Source organism: Pleuronectes platessa, chromosome 4 (assembly GCF_947347685.1).
Source record: "Pleuronectes platessa chromosome 4, fPlePla1.1, whole genome shotgun sequence".
Taxonomy (NCBI): domain Eukaryota; kingdom Metazoa; phylum Chordata; class Actinopteri; order Pleuronectiformes; family Pleuronectidae; genus Pleuronectes; species Pleuronectes platessa.
Window position 1 is genome coordinate 24,462,374 of NC_070629.1, and position 21,256 is coordinate 24,483,629.

The window sequence follows — 21,256 nt, forward strand, 5'->3', positions numbered from 1 at the left end:
GAGGGGCAAAAGGAAAAAGGTGATATTCGCTTCTCTGAGGAGTGAACGTGCAGTGAAGCAGATGTTGATGGGTCTCTTTCTCAGGGTTGTCCCCAGTCCTGTGAAGGGAACCAGTAAAGGGAGGCCGACCGAGATTCACTGACTGGGAAAGGTGAGATGAGCGAGGACTCATCCAGCTAAAACAAAAAATGTAAATGTCACTACAAATGAATAAATAAGTATTATTTTCATTATTTATTTCAGTGTGTTGACGCTGACAGGTTCCCGGTAATGAACTGTAGCTTTCCCGTCTATTCAAACCTTGTTGATGTTAATGTTAATTGTTACAGACGCCGTTTGAATTCGTAATGTTTTTTATCTTCTAATACGAAAAAAAGAATTAATTGATAAAGCCAAACCCTCATTCAACAGAAACAAGTTTGGGTTTTATGTTTAAATAGTTTTTTAAGTCCATCAGTTTGCTGGTTTACTTTCATAGTTGTTATAGTTTTATATAATATAATGCTTGATTAGTCACTAATTCAACAACATCATTCATCTTTGATTCTTATTATTATTTATTTACTTTCAGGCCTCCATGAGTACAGAAAAACTTTCCTCACCATAAAACGTTCAAGCATAAATATAAATTAATCTGCATACTCAGCTGATAATGATCAATAGTGTGATGAAACTGACCTTATATATATATATACATATATATATATATAATAACATTTGCTTACTGATGTGACTGCAGATCCTGGTGCTGAAGTTAAGTTCAATTCAAGTGTCTCTTATGTGAAATTAGTTTTGGGTCCAAATCTCTATTTCACCAAAGAAGATTTGCGTCTTACAAGCAAATGATGACGAGTTTGAAAAGAGCTTTTTGATCCTTGGTCCGGAACATCGCAGTAACATATATTTTTGTCCATTTGTGTAAATATTTCCAGATTGTCCTTGATTTGTTTTATATTTGTCTCAATGTTTTAAATAACGTTTCTATCCTGATTTTTTTTTCATCGCAGGAAGAACTTCAGTAGATGCCTCCTATGGATTCGTCACACCACAGCGCCCTCTGGTGGTATTTTGGATTAAATACAACTCAAACGAGTAATAAAAGCTCTTGTAAATAAAATACTATTAATATGTGATATATGCTACTCTTTTCTATATTTTAAAGTTGTCTTTCAAGTTAAGAGGTTCATACTTTCCAACAACATTGCATGTGTTTTAGCAAAGGAAGAATGTTATGCTTTGTTCATTACAGTATTATAATAATAACATTATTTATATATTTCTCCTGCATCAAGATGAGGATGATTTTTAGTTTATATGACAGCCCAATAAAAGCTGAATAAAAGCCTTAAGAAGGGAAATAATTTACCATGTGACTTCAGTGGAAGTTTAACTTTGACACTGGATTTCTGCACGAGGCTGATGTTTGTATGTTAGGAGAAAACAGGCTGGTGGCTCCACAGCTGATCTTACACATAAAACAATCATTTCACTTCACCTCTTCAGCCTAAACATCACTCTCCTCCAACATCACACACTCCCTGACAAGAGGAGATACTGAGGACTATTTTATCTTTATTTTCCAGATTTGATTCCCTACAACTGTTGCACTACACATTCAAGACAGGTTTATTTTCATGGTGAAAACTAGGACCATCTGATTTGTGCTAGAATGCTTATGAGCGAATAAGTGGATTTCATGTGTCAGTAAAGCACTTGTCTTAATTTAGAGTTTTTCTTGGAATTAAAGTCATGACGCCTCTATTCTCTCATATGTGTGTGTTGACCTGCTGATTGTAAATCCCTTCTCATGAGGCTGTTTCCTCACCACAAAGGGGATTATGTATAGTATGTGTCGACATATAGCTGCGTTGTAATATATGATAACATTATCTCAAGCTGAAAAAGTCTTTATGATGGAAAACTAAGAAGCGTCTGCATTTGGATTATGCACTGTTCAAACTATACATATGATAAGTATAATAAGTTGGGTTCAGTAACCGAATCACCAGAAAACAAAGAGTGATCAGTGACCAATGATGATTTCTATACAACTGATAAGAAGAAGATAACAAATTAATAATGAATCAAATGCTGTTGATCTATGTAACTGTGGTGAGCAGAAGAAAAGTAAAAGCATGTTGGCTTGTGAAGGTTTGGGGAAAATATTGTGTGATAATTATTTTTGTCAATATAACAAAGAGGCGTTTTTAATGATCATGGTTCAATCTGCAAGTTATTGTTAAAACTGAATTGCAATAAAAGAAAAACTGAAATACTAAATTCTGACTTTTTGTAGTTTTAATTGATATAAAGTGTCTTTAAGATAATAACATGCTGGGGGAAATAAAAGCTTAATGATTGACATGAAGAGTGCCATTAGGTCATTCCTCATGGGCACAGTTTGGTATCACCTGTTCAATATAAAGACCAAATAAACGAGGCAGCTTTACAGACACCATGCTGCTCTTCAACCTCACACCCCCCGTGGCAGGAGCGGTGCTTCGTCTCTCTGTGGACTTTAACAGTCCTGTCGATTATCTCATCTTTATCTTTCAGATCTTATTCGCCACGGCCGCGGTTCTTTTAGCAGGGCCGGTGGTCATCAGCATTTTGTGCTCCAGAGCGCTGCGGCTGCAGAACCGGTTCATTTTCATGCTGAACACCAGCATCTGTGACACGCTGGTGGGGCTGTCAGTGTACTACCAGGGTCTGTTTGATGTGCAGGAGGGCTACCCGTCCAGAAACGGGACTTATAACGTGTTAACAACTCTGCTCGGGGTGAACATTATGACCTTTTTATTCGCGCAGTTCGATCGATATTTTGCTGTGTGCCACTCCTTCGCGTACATGCGCTTTGTCACCCGGAGGGTGATCATCTCCACGAACGTGTACTGCTGGTTCCATGTCTACGTGCAGCTGCTCATTCAAAATTTCCTGCCTCTCTCCAAAGCTGTGCAGATGTACGTCTTCAGCATCATCAGTTTGCAGGTCATCGTGCTCACCAAGGTGGCCATGACCATCAAACTGTACTTTGTAGCCAGGTACCAGCTGGAGAGAGACCCCCCCAGTGCAGAGAGAGAAAACAACAAGGAGTCTCTGAGAATCATCATCTTTGTTGTCATCAGCTTCTTGGTGTTGTGGGTCCCCTCCTTTGTTAACATCGTTCTCAGACTGATAGTGGGGCGAGGGCTCGTGTTTAGGAACGAGGCCACCAATCCGTTCGCCATCATGGCCCGTCTGAACGCCGTGTGCACACCGGCCGTGTACCTGTGGGGGAGCCCGGCTCTGAGGGAGGCCACGGTGCGGACGGTGTGGGGCAGAGTGTGTCCTCGCTGTAGGAGGAGGTAAGAGGGGCAAAAGGAAAAAGGTGATATTCGCTTCTCTGAGGAGTGAACGTGCAGTGAAGCAGATGTTGATGGGTCTCTTTCTCAGGGTTGTCCCCAGTCCTGTGAAGGGAACCAATAAAGGGAGGCCGACAAAGATTCACTGACTGGGAAAGGTGAGATGAGCGAGGACTCATCCAGCTAAAACAAAAAATTTAAATGTCACTACAAATGAATAAATAAGTATTATTTTCATTATTTATTTCAGTGTGTTGACGCTGACAGGTTCCCGGTAATGAACTGTAGCTTTCCCGTCTATTCAAACCTTGTTGATGTTAATGTTAATTGTTACAGACGCCCTTTGAATTCGTAATGTTTTTTATCTTCTAATACGAAAAAAAAAACAATTAATTGATAAAGCCAAACCCTCATTCAACAGAAACAAGTTTGGGTTTTATGTTTAAATTTATTTTTAGTCCATCAGTTTGCTGGTTTACTTTCATAGTTGTTAAAGTTTTATACAATATAATGCTTGATTAGTCACTAATTCAACAAAATCATTCTTCTTTGATTCTTCTTATTATTTATTTACTTTCAGGCCTCCATGAGTACAGAAAAACTTCCTTCACCATAAAACGTTCAAGCATAGATATAAATTAATCTGCATACTGAGCTGATAATGATCAATAGTGTGATGAAACTGACCTTATATATATATATACATATATATATATAATAACATTAGCTTACTGATGTGACTGCAGATCCTGGTGCTGAAGTTAAGTTCAATTCAAGTGTCTCTTATGTGAAATTAGTTTTGGGTCCAAATCTCTATTTCACCAAAGAAGATTTGCCTTACAAGCAAATGATGAGTTTGAAACAGCTTTTTGATCCTTGGTCCGGAACATCGCAGTAACATATATTTTTATCCATTTGTGTAAATATTTCCAGATTGTCCTTGATTTGTTTTTATATTGTCTCAATGTTTTAAATAACGTTTCTATCCTGATTTTTTTTTCATCGCAGGAAGAGCGTCAGTAGATGCCTCCTATGGATTCGTGACACCACAGCGCCCTCTGGTGGTATTTTGGATCAAATAAAACTCTAACGAGTAATAAAAGCTCTTGTAAATAAAATACTATTAATATGTGATATATGCTACTCTTTTCTATATTTTTAAAGTTGTCTTTCAAGTTAAGAGGTTCATACTTTCCAACAACATTGCATGTGTTTTAGCAAAGGAATAATGTTATGCTTTGTTCATTACAGTATTATTATAATAACATTATTTATATATTTCTCCTGCATCAAGATGAGGATGATTTTTAGTTTATATGACAGCCCAATAAAAGCTGAATAAAAGCCTTAAGAAAGGAAATAATTTACCATGTGACTTCAGTGGAAGTTTAACTTTGACACTGGATTTCTGCACGAGGCTGATGTTTGTATGTTAGGAGAAAACAGGCTGGTGGCTCAACAGCTGATCTTACACATAAAACAATCATTTCACTTCACCTCTTCAGCCTAAACATCACTCTCCTCCAACATCACACACTCCCTGACAAGAGGAGATAGTGAGGACTATTTAATCTTTATATTCCAGATTTGATTCCCTACAACTGTTGCACTACACATTCAAGACTGGTTTATTTTCATGGTGAAAACTAGGACCATCTGATTTGTGCTAGAATGCTTATGAGCGAATAAGTGGATTTCATGTGTCAGTAAAGCACTTGTCTTAATTTAGAGTTTTTCTTGGAATTAAAGTCATGACGCCTCTATTCTCTCATATGTGACGTGTTGACCTGCTGATTGTAAATCCCTTCTCATGAGGCTGTTTCCTCACCACAAAGGGGATTATGTATAGTATGTGTCGACATATAGCTGCGTTGTAATATATGATAACATTATCTCAGGCTGAAAATGTCTTTATGATGGAAAACTAAGAAGTGTCTGCATTTGGATTATGCACTGTTCAAACTATACATATGATAAGTATAATAAGTTGGGTTCAGTAACCGAATCACAAGAAAACAAAGAGTGATCAGTGACCAATGATGATTTCTATACAACTGATAAGAAGAAGATAACAAATTAATAATGAATCAAATGCTGTTGATCTATGTAACTGTGGTGAGCAGAAGAAAAGTAAAAGCATGTTGGCTTGTGAAGGTTTGGGGGAAATATTGTGTGATAATTATTTTTGTCAATATAACAAAGAGGCATTTTTAATGATCATGGTTCAATCTGCAAGTTATTGTTAAAACTGAATTGCAATAAAAGAAAAACTGAAATACTAAATTCTGACTTTTTGTAGTTTTAATTGATATAAAGTGTCTTTAAGATAATAACATGCTGGGGGAAATAAAAGCTTAATGATTGACATGAAGAGTGCCATTAGGTCATTCCTCATGGGCACAGTTTGGTATCACCTGTTCAATATAAAGACCAAATAAACGAGGCAGCTTTACAGACACCATGCTGCTCTTCAACCTCACACCCCCCGTGGCAGGAGCGGTGCTTCGTCTCTCTGTGGACTTTAACAGTCCTGTCGATTATCTCATCTTTATCTTTCAGATCTTATTTGCCACGGCCACGGTTCTTTTAGCAGGGCCGGTGGTCATCAGCATTTTGTGCTCCAGAGCGCTGCGGCTGCAGAACCGGTTCATTTTCATGCTGAACACCAGCATCTGTGACACGCTGGTGGGGCTGTCAGTGTACTACCAGGGTCTGTTTGATGTGCAGGAGGGCTACCCGTCCAGAAACGGGACTTATAACGTGTTAACAACTCTGCTCGGGGTGAACATTATGACCTTTTTATTCGCGCAGTTCGATCGATATTTTGCTGTGTGCCACTCCTTCGCGTACATGCGCTTTGTCACCCGGAGGGTGATCATCTCCACGAACGTGTATTGCTGGTTCCATGTCTACGTGCAGCTGCTCATTCAAAATGTCCTGCCTCTCTCCAAAGCTGTGCAGATGTACGTCTTCAGCATCATCACCTTGCAGTTCATCGTGCTCAGCAAGGTGGCCATGACCATCAAACTGTACTTTGTAGCCAGGTACCAGCTGGAGAGAGACCCCCCCAGTGCAGAGAGAGAAAACAACAAGGAGTCTCTGAGAATCATCATCTTTGTTGTCATCAGCTTCTTGGTGTTGTGGGTCCCCTCCTTTGTTAACATCGTTCTCAGACTGATAGTGGGGCGAGGGCTCGTGTTTAGGAACGAGGCCACCAATCCGTTCGCCATCATGGCCCGTCTGAACGCCGTGTGCACACCGGCCGTGTACCTGTGGGGGAGCCCGGCTCTGAGGGAGGCCACGGTGCGGACGGTGTGGGGCAGAGTGTGTCCTCGCTGTAGGAGGAGGTAAGAGGGGCAAAAGGAAAAAGGTGATATTCGCTTCTCTGAGGAGTGAACGTGCAGTGAAGCAGATGTTGATGTGTCTCTTTCTCAGGGTTGTCCCCAGTCCTGTGAAGGGAACCAGTAAAGGGAGGCCGACCGAGATTCACTGACTGGGAAAGGTGAGATGAGCGAGGACTCATCCAACTTAAATTTATGTATTATTTTCATTATTTATTTCAGTGTGTTGACGCTGACAGGTTCCCGGTAATGAACTGTAGCTTTCCCGTCTATTCAAACCTTGTTGATGTTAATGTTAATTGTTACAGACGTCCTTGGAATTCGTAATGTTTTTATCTTCTAATATGAAAAAAAGAATTAATTGATAAAGCCAAACCCTCATTCGACAGAAACAAGTTTGGGTTTTATGTTTAACTTAGTTTTTTAGTCCGTCAGTTTGATGGTTTACATTAATAGTTGTTATAGCTTTATATAATATATAATTTTAGGTTTAATTGGTCACTAAATAACCAATATCATTCATCTTTAGTTTACATTATTATAATAAGTAGTATGTATTAAATTATTTTTAGGCCTCCATGAGTACAGAAAACTTCCTTTACCATAAAACGTTTAAGCAAATATATACTATAATCTGCATACATGCATTTTGATCCTTGGTCCGGAACATTGCAGTGACATATGTTTGTCCATTTGTGTAAATATTTCCAAATTGTCCTTGATTTGTTTTAATATTTGTCTCAATGTGTTAAATAACATTTCTAACCTGATTTTTCTTCATTCATTCATGACACCACAGCGCCTTCTGGTGGCATTTTGGATCAAATACAACTCAAATGAGTAATGAAAGCTCTTGTAAATAAAATACTTTTAATATGTGATATGTTCTACTCCTTTCTGTATTGTGTTTTAGCAAAGGAAGAATGTTATGCTTTGTTAATTATAGTATTATTATGATTCTGTTGCATCAGGATAAGGTTTTTTTTATATGACAGCACAATAAAAGCCTTAAGAAGGGAAATAATTTACCATGTGACTTCAGTGGAAGTTTAACTTTGACACTGGATTTCTGAACGAGGCTGATGTTTGTATGTTAGGAGAAAAGAGGCTGGTGGCTTCACAGCTGATCTTACATATAAAACAATCATTTCACTTCACCTCTTCAGCCTAAACATCACTCTCCTCCAACATCACACACTCAGTGACAGGAGGAGATACTGAGGACTAATTAATCTTTATATTCCAGATTTGATTCCCTACAACTGTTGCACAACACATTCAAAACAGGTTTATTTTCATGGTGAAAACTAGGACCATCCGATTATTGCTAGAATGTTTATGAGCGAGGCCTGGCTGCTCTAACTTCAGATTCTATTTATCTTTCTCACTTCTGCAATCTGAATCCCTCACCCCTTTATATTATTACTGATATGCTGACACATGGGCTACATGGATCAATAAAGTTACCGACCCACTAACATTAGCTATCTGTTACAAGCATAGACAAAAAACTAATCAAAAAATATTCAGAAGTTTTACGAATGTGAACCGCAAGAAAGCAAACAAATAAAGGTCTGTTCTGCAAAAAGTTTCATTTAGATTTATTAACCATAAGAAAAGGAATGCACATTAATTATCAGTTTTATCCTGTTAAAGTTCATGCAGATGAACAGAAATTATTTACATCTGTACAGTGAGAAGACTTTCCCAGTATATTGTATTGTGAATAAAGCAGACGTAGTGATGAATAGTTTCTTTCCCTCAGAGGAATATCAAACCAGCAACACTATTAGACCTGGCAGAAGAGACGGGTGCTGTGTAAGTGTTGTATTAATGCTTAACGAGATTTTCATTCTCACTAGTAACAAACCGATCAAGTGAACAAAAGGTTCCTGGAGACCGAGCTACTGGAAGACACTCAGTCATGATCAACAACTGTTCAAACTATAAATCAAAGCATTACTGTTTCTCATCTGATCAACCTCAGACTAGTCCGTTGTATTGCTGAGGATCTAAGGAACAGTTGACTGCAGTGTTGTGGATGAATATTTGTCAAGAAAATAAAAATACAGACATGAATTAATCTATTCAAACCCTAAATCCTACTTGTGACTGTTTGTGTCACATACACTGTGACACTAAGCAATCAGCCCCTGCACACAGGCACATTATGAACGGGCACTGGAGTAATTATTCAAACTTCAGCTCGGCACTAAACATAACCAAGAATGTTTCTTATTTGTTTGTTTTATTGGTTCACCACTAGTACATGTGATAGGTTACCCACCACAACAAGGTTATCACCAAGACTTCCCTGTGAAGCTGTGGGTTTACTCACTGCTGAGAGGAAATGTTCTGATGAAAGAGAGCGAGCTGAGTGTGGAAGACAATGAAGTTGTAGGTGTGTGTCACTTCTACCACAGTGTCCATGGTGGCTGCTTCAGAGGGAATGAGGCCAGAGACGAAACGTTGACAGGGATGGAAATGACAGCCCACGGCAGCTCTTGTCTCTTGAGAGTTCGTCTGATCATCATTCTAGAATACATGGAAAAATATGTTAAAGCCCAATAAATGCAATGCATCAATCCTTAGATAACATACAACAGCCCTAAATGACGCGTCTTACCCATCACGTCCCAGCACAAACAGGGCAGGAATGCTTGGTTTGGCCGTGGTCCCATCAGTGATCATATCGAGATACTGACTGTCATTGTCCGCTGCATTATCAGCTATCAGAACAGCTTTGCCTCCGGCTTCCTCCACATAACGGGCCTTTTGTACAAAGGAGCAACCACTGAAGAAAAACAGAAAAATAAAAGGAAGAAATTATTTTAAAATGAGCCGGAAAAAACCCAGATGTAAAACTGCGACCAATGATGTGCTGTCACATAGCTACTTAAACTCTACTGTCCCATGTGGACAGTTTTGTGCACAGACTCTGCACATAAAAATGTCTCAGACCATTACATACAACTAGAAATGCCACTGTTGTACCTGCAAGTTACTATAAATAATTAATTTAGTACTTACTGAATTAACTATTACTGAAATTTAAATATCTTTACAGTGGCATATAAACAATTAGAAGGTTAGAAGTCAAAGCCGATATCTTGTTATTGCCAAGTACTGTCGGGATTGTATGTTGTGCCCTGCTCTACTTTGCGATGTGCCCGAGAGCTTAAAAGACAGCTGAATAACCGTTATACATACATGATACAAGCATGTTATTAGAGAATAAAATAGTTTATTCAATATTTTATCGTATTCTGAAATACAATCCGTCCTTTTAAGGCTGTAATAGAAGAATCAAGAACAGAACCACACCTAAGCCTATACAAGATGTCTTACTATAGGTTGACTGCAGCCACACCCTGGGCTGCTTATCTTAACTTAAGTCTCAGGCCTTCCATGCCCCTTAACTACATGGCTTACATATCCAAGCTTACAGTTCCAATTTCCCATCACTGGTCTGTTTATGGCTCCTACAGTTGCAGCTATAAGTTGGTATTTACCCTCTTTCCACCAGGATGACTTGTCCCTGAATGATATCTCTGTCCTTCAGGTCTGAGCAGCCGTCCGCTGGGTCTGCAGGCACCAGGAAAATCTCATCGTAGGATGAAGTCTGGAAACTCAGTGAGAGAGGAGTACATAGAAGACAAAGAGGTAGAGAGGGTGAAAACCTTGACTTTGTCTGACAATACACACACATCATCGAGACGTCCCTACAGTGACTGAGAAGGCTAATGAAGCCACCAAAACTCCTCAGTAGCGTCTTTAGGTGCGGAGTGGAGTGTGCCTAATCAGCTTCATCAAAGTGTGGTGTGGTAACTGCATTGAGCAGGACAGGAAGACCCCCAGTGTGTGATCAGAACTGCTCTCATCTCAGGGACAGCCTTGACATCACTACAGGACATTTATCAGACCAGGGTCATAGTAAAATAACACATCATCATCGGGGACAGTACACTTCCCAACACATCTTTACTTGAATTTCATTTTTATGCTTGTACTTTATCACTGTGATGGTTTAATCTTGTGAGACGCAGGACTGGCAAAGTAAGAATTCCATTGCTTGCTGCAACACGTGAATTTGAATGTGATTTGAAGGCATGTGGACATAAATAGATAGATAGATTGATAGGTGGATGGATACTTTATCGATTCCAAGGGAAATGTAGGACTCCAGTCTCACTCAAAAACACTTGATAAGAAGAATAAAAGGTCAAGAATAAGTTCTCTGCCATGAGATGAAAGTTTAACCAACGGAACTACTACAGAGTTGTCACTGTTAAAAAGTACAGTATGTGCTAATGGAGATATTGAGAATACACATATTTGAAGTATAAGGTGATAGAAAGACACAAGTAACCAAGGCAGTGTACTGAAGCCAAATATAAATAAACACATACGAAGGACAGGAAGTGTTGAGGGGTTGATGAATGAAACACAAGAGAGGAAGTGGTGCTTACAAAATCTCCTCCAAAGTCTTTAGCGGGTGCAGCACTGAAGATGTAGCCGATCTCCTCTGGACTGATGACCCGGAAGTACAACAGTTCATTGACCCCGAGACCTGCTGCAGCACCCCCCACCAAAAAAAAAACACAAACACTTGTAAATACATAGAACTGCATCATCCACGTGAAGTCAGAGCTGTTCGTGGACGTTCAGCGGGTGAACATATCGTCTCTACACCGGGCGAAACCGTGTACATGCACGGGTAAACAAAGGTTCTCCGAAGCTAATGCTAACACCGCTGCTAGCTAAACTCGCCGGTGGCCATGGATCGCTCCTCTCACCTGACGCGCGGCTGAAGACGCTCCACAGGTACAACAGTACAGCTGCTGTCCGGAGAACCGCGGCCATGTTCAGGACATGTGCGACGTTAGGGCCCCGACACGCGTTCGCACTTCACATGTGACGGCGGAGCCTCCTCCATGTCCGCGGCGGCACCGGGGAACAACACGGCGGCAGGTGAGCGGCCATATCCGGTCAGTGTGCGGTGCGCATGCGCGTTCTGCAGAGCCGGATCAACACGCCCGGGGGCCGCTGGGCAAGAAGGAGTTGCTGGGCCCCTTCCGAACCCCCTCAAATTCAAAAATCAAGAGATTATTATCAAATGCACAACAATAACATTAAGCAGTCGCTGGCAATTAAATGCTTGAGTTACCGGCTCTCTTCTAGCAATGCTCAAAGTAATTACAACCAAAAAAACTTTAAAATAAACTAGTATAAAATAGAATTTAAAAAATTTAAAATAGAAAATAATATATATATATATATAAACACCTGAAGAAAAAACAATAGGGCAATTATGTGCAATAATGCAAATGTGTTTTAATCGTAGACTGTGTATCAGATTTTAATTTGTAGATGTTTTATACAAATGAAAGACAACAAAGATGTTGAATGCACTCATTGTAAGTCACTTTGGATAAAAATGTCTGCCAAATGACATGCAATGTAATGTAACATGAAAAAAAACAACACTTGACTGTGTATTTCCTTTTTATTTGTAGGGAAGCGAGTCGTATTCACCTGAGAAAATAAATCTGCTCTGTTCTTCTGAAGTAACAAGATAATTAAGTCATTAATTAAGAACAGCAGACTTGTTTTAAGGGGAAATGATGTCGTTTATTTAGAAAAACAGACCAAATTAATTTTTTAAGAAGATTATCTTGTTAGCTCAGTAAAACAGAGCACCTTTTTTCTTTGGACTACATTTCTGAATTAACAAGATAATTAAGTCGTTAATGATAAACAGGCACCTGAGTGTAATTTAGCGAAGAACACAAGTTATTATCTTCGTCAGGTCAGACACTTTATTTACTTCATACACACACCCATGTATACAAATATTTTTCATTATTCTCTACAAAGTGTAGTGTGTTTTTGCACCAGAATGATTTAACATGTCTTTAAGATGTCTGACATCTTTGTTCTTGTTCTTGTTCTTCCTCTTCTTCTTGCAGCGGTCCAACAACCCGAGTGGCAACTCTGGACAGCAGTATTTTACTGTGTTTCTGCATTTGCACAAGTTCTCTTCCCCCGTCCTCACCTGTAACAAGGTAATGACAGATTACAAAGGGACAATAAAAGTGAATAAGCTTTGCATATCCTATTTTACCAACTTTAAAACATATTCAGTGTGTCCCTGTAAGTTCTGGCTATGAATATAAAAATCTTTAGAGTGCAGTTTAGTTCACTCTCAGTGCCATCTATATATTTCTTCATTTGAGCGTTACATTTCAACATAAATGTATTTTACTGCAAGAACTTCCGGCCAAGTTAAGTTTCTACAGACGTCTTTAGGTTTGTTTTTTAAAGTTGAATGTCGACAATTGTTTTACATTATAAAGTTTAAGAGGATCTAAACTGATGCGTTTTGTTATCTTACGTCCACCAGTTTCAGTGAATAACGGATGAAAACATTTCCCTGCTCATGTGACAATTTTATAAACTACATATAGATGATAGAATAGTTGTAAAGCAAAATTGCAGGTTTTATTACGTATATTAGGTGATATTCTTTAACATAAAAAGCGATATGTCTCAATCATTACAAACTAAAACTAAGCTAAGTATTTTAATCAGTATATACTACTAAGAGAAACTTGCATACCAACACACGATAAAATAAAACATCTGTTATAAATGTTTCTAGGGTATTCTAAGTTCCATAAGAATGAATGATAGTTAACATATTTTACTAAAATAACCTCTTTAAGCTCCAGACATTTGAGGCAAAATCTTCTGATTTGACCTTTCATTTAAAAACCCAGATATATTTTGCACATAAACTAAATTAACATGATTTGTTACTAGATTACATCAAAGGTGAACCTTTTATTTTTCTGTTCAGGAAGTGAAATGTCATGAGAATCACTCAAAAGAAGAAGGAACATATAAAAGGAAGGAAGAACAAGCTTTTAATAAACATTCAACTTGCACAGGAAACACCAACACACTTACACAGAAATAACAGAGACAAGAACGAATGTGTGAAATCCTGTGAGCAGTGCCCACTGAACTGGACTCTTCTGTTGAAATGAAACCTATGATGTGTGTCTGTTGCACTGGTGTCTGTGTCATATACTGTTCGGAATAGCAGTGTTTTGTTTGATGTTTTACAAAAAAATAATAAATATACTTATAATAAATATTTTAAATACAGTCATAAATTATTAAATAAATAACATATGTATGGTCTATATCTAAACTGAGGGCTGACATCCATAAAGGACCTTATAGGAAAATGTGGATATGTGAGAGCAAACACGGAGCAGAAGCAGACAGAAGCAGCTTCAAATAACATCAGTTGGTTACATTTTTCCAAGGAGTCCACTCGCTCCAGGTTGAGAGCACCAGCGAGTCTCTGGAGCGAACCCTCAGCTTGCTGATGCTCTTCGGCACCAGTGAAGATAAAGAGCGGCCAATCTAAAATCAGACAGGAAACACCATGAGGAAACAAAACGAAAGACAGGCATGAAGAGATCTCTAGACTTTCTATCAATCATAGCTTGTGTTCACCTTCCCATCATCTTTGAACACGTATTCAATCTCATGCTCCAGACCGAAGAAACTGTGAGGCGTGGACCAGCTGGATGGAGGATCTATGGTCACGTTCAGATCCAAATCCAACTCCTGACACGTGCCAATCTGGGGACTGTCAGGTTGAACTTGACAGAAAAAAACAGTAAAACATATGAAACATCAAAGTCTGTCAGGAGATAATCATGAAAGACAATACTGTGTAAGTAAATTAACAAATATTTGTGCAACAATTTCATGACTGCTTATATTTGCCACTTTATCCAGCATCGTAAAATACATGTTTTTGAAAATAATTGCATTTTATACTTTTATCTAGCTATAGTTAGAATTTCCTTTTTTAATTTATCACAAAGCCACTTCACTTTTGTCCTTTGTGATCAACTCTATTGTTTATTTCCAATCTTGATAACCTTCTGCTGAATGCCTTTGTTGTGGCTCAGGTTCACTCAGCTCACCAATGTCTCGGAGATAAAATCTCCTTGTTGTCCTGTGGACATTGAGGTCAACAATGGCCTCAGCGGTGAGTTCGAGCATGGTGCTTTCCTCAGCGTAGGGTGACAGGGAGTGCGACAGCTCAAACTGGAATCCCCCGTCCCGATTCTGATCACCGCTGCTGATCCAGTGACACAACTTCCCTCCTTCAGTGCTTCAATGATGCAAGGAATGAATTAGACACTGATTGAAATACGTCATTTGGAAAGCTCTAATTCTGGCTGTGTCATAGTTCATCTTTATACACTATATGTAACAGTGTGGTCTTTCCAGTGTAAATTGTGTGGTATTTACCAGTCATGGCCCAGTCCGACGCGCACTGCTGTGAATTCACTGTTGCTGAAGATACAGCTGAAGCTACAGTGATAAGACTTTGCCAAACAAGTGATGAGGGAATCTATAAAGACACAATGTGAGTGGAAGCAAATTGAGTCTTTGGGCAGGAGATATCACAGAATGAAAGACATTATTGTTAGAAGTGCAGCATCATTCTTTTCATTTTGAGTTCATTTTCAGTTTCCTCCTCGAGACTTAGGAAATATTCCACCCAGACTGACTGCCCCGTTTAAACTGGCTCTTTGTTCCTCTATTTGTGACCTAACACTTCTAGACAGTAGAACAGATGAAAAATGAAATAAGCATCTCACCTAATTCCTCTTTCTCCTCCACCTCCAGCAGCAGGTGGGTCGATGATAACATCTCGTCTCCTCTCCAGCAGCTGTACTCTCCCAGCAAGGGAATCTCCACGTAAGTCACGCTCAGATTTTGACCGACCTGCTGGATATTATCCTCAATTTCCAACTCGAACCCTTGAAACATCCACTTGACTTCTCCATCATTGTTTGTGCCGCAGGTCAGTGTGACTGGCTCTGCGTCGTTAAATTTTGCCACAACAACTACACAAACATGCAGACACACAGGCACATAGATCAAGATCAATACATTTAAAACCTCCGAAGATGTGGAAAATATTAGGAGTGAAAATATATGGCTCTATTAATAAGACGTACAATTTTTTGGAAAGTCGTGGAGTACATTCGCTTCTGTGAGGCTGATGAGCAGAAGTCCGAATTTCCACAGAGACAAATTCATCTGAGGAAAAGAGAGACAACAAGAGGAGGAGGAGATTATTGAACACACGTTACTTTTGTTTAAACGTAAACGATTATAATTAAAACTTAGAATTATAACATATAAAATTACGATTAATTATAAGGATAAACAAACATTTTAATTGACTGAATACTTTTGGTTAAAGAAAATGGTTAATATCAGAAAAGGTAGGTACTGTACTATTATTTACCGTAAACAATCAAGTGCCACATCAATTAATTAATACAATTGAATGATAATTAATAATAAGTAGATAGTAGTTAGCTCTTACCATTTGGATGAAATTACAGTCAAGTGATGCTGAAAAGTGAAGAGCGGAGGTCCAGTTGGAGTGATCCTGCGAATTGTTTGCTCTCAATGTCCACTGAGCTTCATTTTTATATCTTGGCTTTCATCATCATCAGTATCAACACTGCCATAGCACCTTGGAGGTGAGAGTGAAACTGCTCAACAGACTTTTCGACAGAGGCAGCGGGAAATGCATTTCCTCAGTCCTGTTTTGAATGTCAAATTTTGTAAACAGATAAACAGTGAGTTTCAGACAAGGGACTGAGAGGCGGTGATAAGAAATGTTTGGCGTGGGCGTTACATGGGGGGTTACCCTCAGCCTTTAAGATGAAATACTGCTGTATATCAGTATCTGACGAATACTGTGTCTGATTAACAAAACTGGAACCACCCCCCCCCCCTCTTCCCAAACACACACACACACACGCACATCAATCACATCCATACATTTGATCTTCTATCTTTATGAGAGGCAAATCTGATTAGTATCATACATTTAAAGTTGATCTCATCTTAAAAGAATATATCTGTGTCATATCTTTATGAACAGACCTAATGGAAATTGAGAAGAAAATTTACAAAATCCTGATTGGTCACCATGATCTTATAATCTTTCTTTTCTGTTGATTTTAACCTCATTCTTTTATATTTCTTTATATATTATTCTTACGAGACTAGCTGAGATGATTGATGGTTGATAAGTGGAAACATATCTGCACATAGGCAGTTTTTGGTAACGATGATATTTCCCTGATCAAGATCGTCCTGACCATTAATCCTGGACCATTAATCCTGGATTTTCCCCGAAGATAATTCAGAACTATTGTGGCTAACGCAAAGACCGAGAAAAGTGGGTTTCTTTAAGTCGTTCAGAGGTTTTCCCCATCATACCACCTTGTGAGGACATGTGATGACCTTCAAGTTCCAGGCCATGCACACACTTCAAACAGAAAAAGAGACGGGCCGACAACTGGACTTCCCCTTCCTGTTACTCATACATGGTAAACCAATTTTGTTTATCCAAATGTCTGCTTTGAATGAACTAAGACTGTTCTTTGTACATCACACATTTAGCTAATGTGTTATTCTCCTCACATACACTGTACATTCATTCAGAGATCCAATCATGTGTTAAACAGTGAGTACTTCCCATATTTAGCAGTGTGCTGGGAGACTCTGCTGCTCTTTGGTGTTGTGAAGCTTCTTTGTCCTCGAACAGTTTGTTAAGTAGATACACGATACTGTTTATGTAAAATAGTTCACCCTGCATGTTACATGAACTTTGTAATCACAATTATGATCTAAGATTCTACGAAAATCCATTAGGTCAGATGACCTGAACTGGTTGGTTTCATTTCCTTAAATCATAAATAGTTCATCTGTGTGCATGAATATCAGTGTGAAGTCCGACATGAGGGCAAATTGACTCACTTGAGGTTCTTCAAGACCTCCCACCCGAAAGCCTTCTTCAGTTTCGGATGAGAAATACAACTTCTTCAAGAATCTCGAGGAATTCCAATTTCCTAAATAGCATCATGTATTTGTCTGCTTCCGTGAAGACCAAGATGTACTTGAATGACCTCTCTCAGTATCTGAAGTAGCCGTGGAGAATGCTCACTTTATTAATAATCATTTGTATAGTATATTCTATAAGATGTCCAGCTATCTGAAGTGATCGATTATCACACCATTCACTGTGTTTGACTTCTTTTCTTTGTGCTCCGAATTCAGAAAATAACATTTTGAACCCTTTTATAAATGAAACCCACATCATTCAGTTAAAATGATAAAATACCTGCTGCATTAGAAAAACTTATTTTTGAATCACAGATACTATCTGATATGAAGGTGTCAACAACTTGCTTCTGATGTAAAACTCTTATGTATGAACATTATAAAAGCTTGACCCCATTATTTTGCTTTTGTTTCGTCCAAAGCTTCTGATGTTAACATAGAAACTACAAGGTTATGGTTTATATTAAAAGGGAGGATGTCTACTTCAAGTGTTTTTCAACCTTTAGTATCATGGCACAGAGACGTTTTTAATATATCCAGAACCGCTATCAATGCAGGCCTATTACAAATTACATGAATATGACTTTGAAAACAATGATGCAAACTAAGTAAACATGCTATTCATTAATGGTTGAGGGGAACTGGTATATTTTAATGTAATCTTTATTACAGGATTTATTCCAACAATACATTTATGATGTTCGGGCATCACGGCGTCGGAGAGGGAGTGGGAGAAAGAAAAAGGTTTGCACATTCCACTGAATTTAAATATCACTTGTACTGCAGATTGAGGAAAACGATCAGTAACAGTTGCCCTAAAAAAGTATATTTTACTTGATTTATCCCAATTATCAATGTTACAATTAAAATGCGTGTTTTGCTTGTAGCCACAGGGGAATAACAGAGGGGGAAATGCTGCCGTGTCAAAGTGTAATGAGTAAAGAGGAGCTTTGAAATGTTCACTCATGTTTGTTAGTCCGCCTCGTTCTTTGAAGCCTCGTCAAAGTTTTCAACAAGATCTGAAAACAGAAGAGTAAGGAACAGTGGAGGTCAGAATTCTGTAACAAATACTAAGGTTTTAATAAGAGTAACATTTATTAGCATATAGATTAAACGTGAAAACATAACAATATATATTAGGTCATACATCATAAACTCTACCCTTCTAAATAAGGCATCCATATTAACCATATTAGATTTAATAAAGTCATAAATGCACCATTGTGATTAGAAATACAGACCAAAACCTTAGTTAAACTATTGTTATATGTTGACTGTTAATAATGTGGATATCTGTTATATTACAGATTCAATGCCTGCATGTACAAATTGGCTTACCTGGAACCTCATCATCCTCGTCCTCCTCCTCAGCAGCAACCATGGGGGCTTTGTTTTCTCCACCTATGAAGGAAAATTAAATGACAGATTGTTGACAAAGAGCAAACAGACAGGAATTGATGCGTGTCAACATGTCAGCAAAGAGTTTACCTGGTTTGGGAAGGGTCTCTGCTAATCTCCTGAGGCTGGTGAGACTGTCAGCTCCCATCTGGTTGAGGATTGCTGGGAGCATCTCTGTGAGCTGCTTGTTCTCAGCATGCCCTGTGATCGTGAAGGTGTTGGCCGCCAAGGATGCCTGAACCTTTGGGTTGTTGAAGTGGATCACCGTCCCCTGGTTTGTGAACATATTCACCTGCAATGGAATACAAGAAGAGTTGAGTTGAAACATGCAACAGCTGAACACCAATTGATGATATAACAATGTGCTTACAAAGCAAATATTTGTATTTATGGACTTTGGTCTCTTGTCCAACATTTTGGACAATAGTTGCAAGCTTTCAGAAGAGGATATTATAAGACTATTTTCAACTGTTATTTAAATTATCACGTTGATAAACACAACAGCTTTTCCAACATTGTATCTTTATTAATTACTTCATAGTTTTAGCTCTGGAATCCAAAATCAGAATCTGATTATTGATCCAGTTATAGGCCCCTTCAATAATCTTATTTATTACAGCTTTATTAAGCGATGTGACCCTAAAACGACAAAGTCATGACAACGACATGTCTGTCTCCTTATTGCTGTGCACTCCTGTGAGAATTTGCTTTACCTCCTCGATGCCGGAGATGTTGTTGACTCCTAGTTTCTTGAGGGAGAACTGGAGCTTCTTGTCGTCTGCTGTAGCTGTTCTGTGCACCACCTTCTTCTTCCTACGGGCCGACCCCTGGAGCACAAAGACAAGCTTCAATGAATTAACCCATAACCCAAGTTCAAGACTAATGAAAGTTATTTGACATATAAATGTGTATATATATATGGGTTTAGTGTATTCTGTTCTTCCATGTGTTACATTTTGACATTACAGTGAAAAATAATAAACTAAACCAGCATTTACTCACCTTGCCGCCAATGCGGACCTGCGCCTGCAGTTTGGCGAGTTTCTCCTGATTCATTATGAACTCCTTCATCTTTAACGACACATGATAAGAATTAATACATGTTTGTATTAGTGCTTTTATAAATAAGTACAAAATTCTCAGTGGACTGGGCACAAAAAACATGGTCCAATAGTCAAGACTTGAAATGACATCACACCCCCGACATTTTAGAAATGAGTCAATACTGACTCATCGCCTGTTTTTATTTATTATCAGAGACTCTAATCTACATGCACACTAATATAACATTTGGGCGAGTGGGGATCTGAGATAGAACAATATGCTAAATGACATTTCACTGGAAAAACATTCGGGGGTTAGTGGTGTGTGTCCAAACCTGAAAACTCCCCTGAAACCCTCCTGCTACAGGTTTTACTTCAATCTACCAAGTGTGCACAGCTGCCGGGGCTCCCAAAAATAGCTGCACGCAGTTGAAGCCCCGGCTGAATGAGACAGAGGTGCTCGGCTAAAGCTGGAGGCTAAGTTGAGCTCCCAGAGAGAGAGAGAGGAGAGGGAAGAGCCGATGAAGCCACCGTCTCATTTCATATTGAGAAGCTGATGGTTGAACTGTCAGCTTGCAAGGCCGAGGTGCGTAGGTGTAAAGCCCGGGTGTGTAGGAACTGTGTCACTGCACTGCCGGCTAGCTAGCAAGGCATGCTAACCGGCTAACACAGGCCTCTTTCATTTGAATGCTAACGTTCAGGTGCAATTGCGGTTTTTCCTCCCACGTCCACGCACACGGTGACACCGGGGACTCTTCCCCCTTCTCTCAGTGGGAATCAAACCTGTGCGACGAGAGCCGATGAGGCCGCAGAGCCGTGAACTGACCTGTGAGAGTGTAAACACGCGGGTTCCACCACAGACAGACGCTCGGAGAAAGGAGCGAAGACCGGAAGTGACGCGCTATGATCGATAACTTTTTGTCGGGTGTGCCCGCAGTTTTTTATTTTTCAAAATGCCTGCTCAAACTGAAATGGGATTGTAATTTTATTCAGTTGTTCTCTGATGTTATATACACACAGTAATGTTTTAAAAGTTGCCAAATAACACCAACAAATTTCATAATGTCTCAAAAGATTTTAAAGACGGGAAATCAGAAACGTCTGTCTTTCTCCGATAGAAAACAGACCTAATAACACCCCAATTTTAGTTTAAAACCATACGGAACATTAAGTT

The 21,256-nt window shown here is 39.0% G+C and overlaps 4 protein-coding genes and 1 long non-coding RNA gene across 6 annotated transcripts; 3 read left to right on the forward strand and 2 right to left on the reverse strand.

Moving 5' to 3' along the window:
• The first annotated feature begins 2,457 nt into the window (after nt 1-2,457).
• On the forward strand, nt 2,458-3,348 carry LOC128438903 (uncharacterized). The gene has a single exon (XM_053421667.1). It carries the CDS (start codon nt 2,458-2,460, stop codon nt 3,346-3,348), a length of 891 nt encoding a protein of 296 aa, XP_053277642.1.
• A 2,453-nt stretch (nt 3,349-5,801) lies between these two features.
• Nucleotides 5,802-6,692, forward strand: LOC128438929 (rhodopsin-like). The gene has a single exon (XM_053421703.1). The coding sequence runs from the start codon at nt 5,802-5,804 to the stop codon at nt 6,690-6,692; it is 891 nt and encodes a 296-aa protein (XP_053277678.1).
• Nucleotides 6,693-8,259: 1,567 nt separating this feature from the next.
• Nucleotides 8,260-11,661, reverse strand: LOC128438930 (protease-associated domain-containing protein 1). 2 transcript variants are annotated; one of them, XM_053421705.1, is made up of 5 exons: nt 11,479-11,661; nt 11,152-11,252; nt 10,195-10,304; nt 9,309-9,476; nt 8,260-9,217 (listed from the first exon to the last, which is right to left on the reverse strand). In XM_053421705.1, the coding sequence occupies exons 1-5, from the start codon at nt 11,543-11,545 to the stop codon at nt 9,097-9,099; spliced, it is 567 nt and encodes a 188-aa protein (XP_053277680.1). In that variant the 5' UTR covers nt 11,546-11,661; the 3' UTR covers nt 8,260-9,096. The 2 variants fall into 2 exon arrangements, with proteins under 2 accessions (XP_053277680.1, XP_053277679.1); XM_053421704.1 differs by having other exon boundaries at nt 11,152-11,255; nt 11,479-11,660.
• Nucleotides 11,662-12,230: 569 nt separating this feature from the next.
• LOC128438709 (uncharacterized) lies at nt 12,231-19,295 on the forward strand. The gene is made up of 2 exons (XR_008338381.1): nt 12,231-17,127; nt 18,949-19,295. It is a non-coding gene; the product is annotated as an uncharacterized LOC128438709 (long non-coding RNA).
• On the reverse strand, nt 18,287-21,000 carry LOC128438708 (transcription factor BTF3). Its single transcript, XM_053421365.1, has 6 exons — nt 20,909-21,000; nt 20,042-20,110; nt 19,753-19,866; nt 19,130-19,331; nt 18,980-19,042; nt 18,287-18,660 (listed from the first exon to the last, which is right to left on the reverse strand). Exons 2-6 carry the CDS (start codon nt 20,108-20,110, stop codon nt 18,614-18,616), a joined length of 495 nt encoding a protein of 164 aa, XP_053277340.1. The 5' UTR covers nt 20,909-21,000; the 3' UTR covers nt 18,287-18,613.
• Between the last annotated feature and the right edge of the window lie 256 nt (nt 21,001-21,256).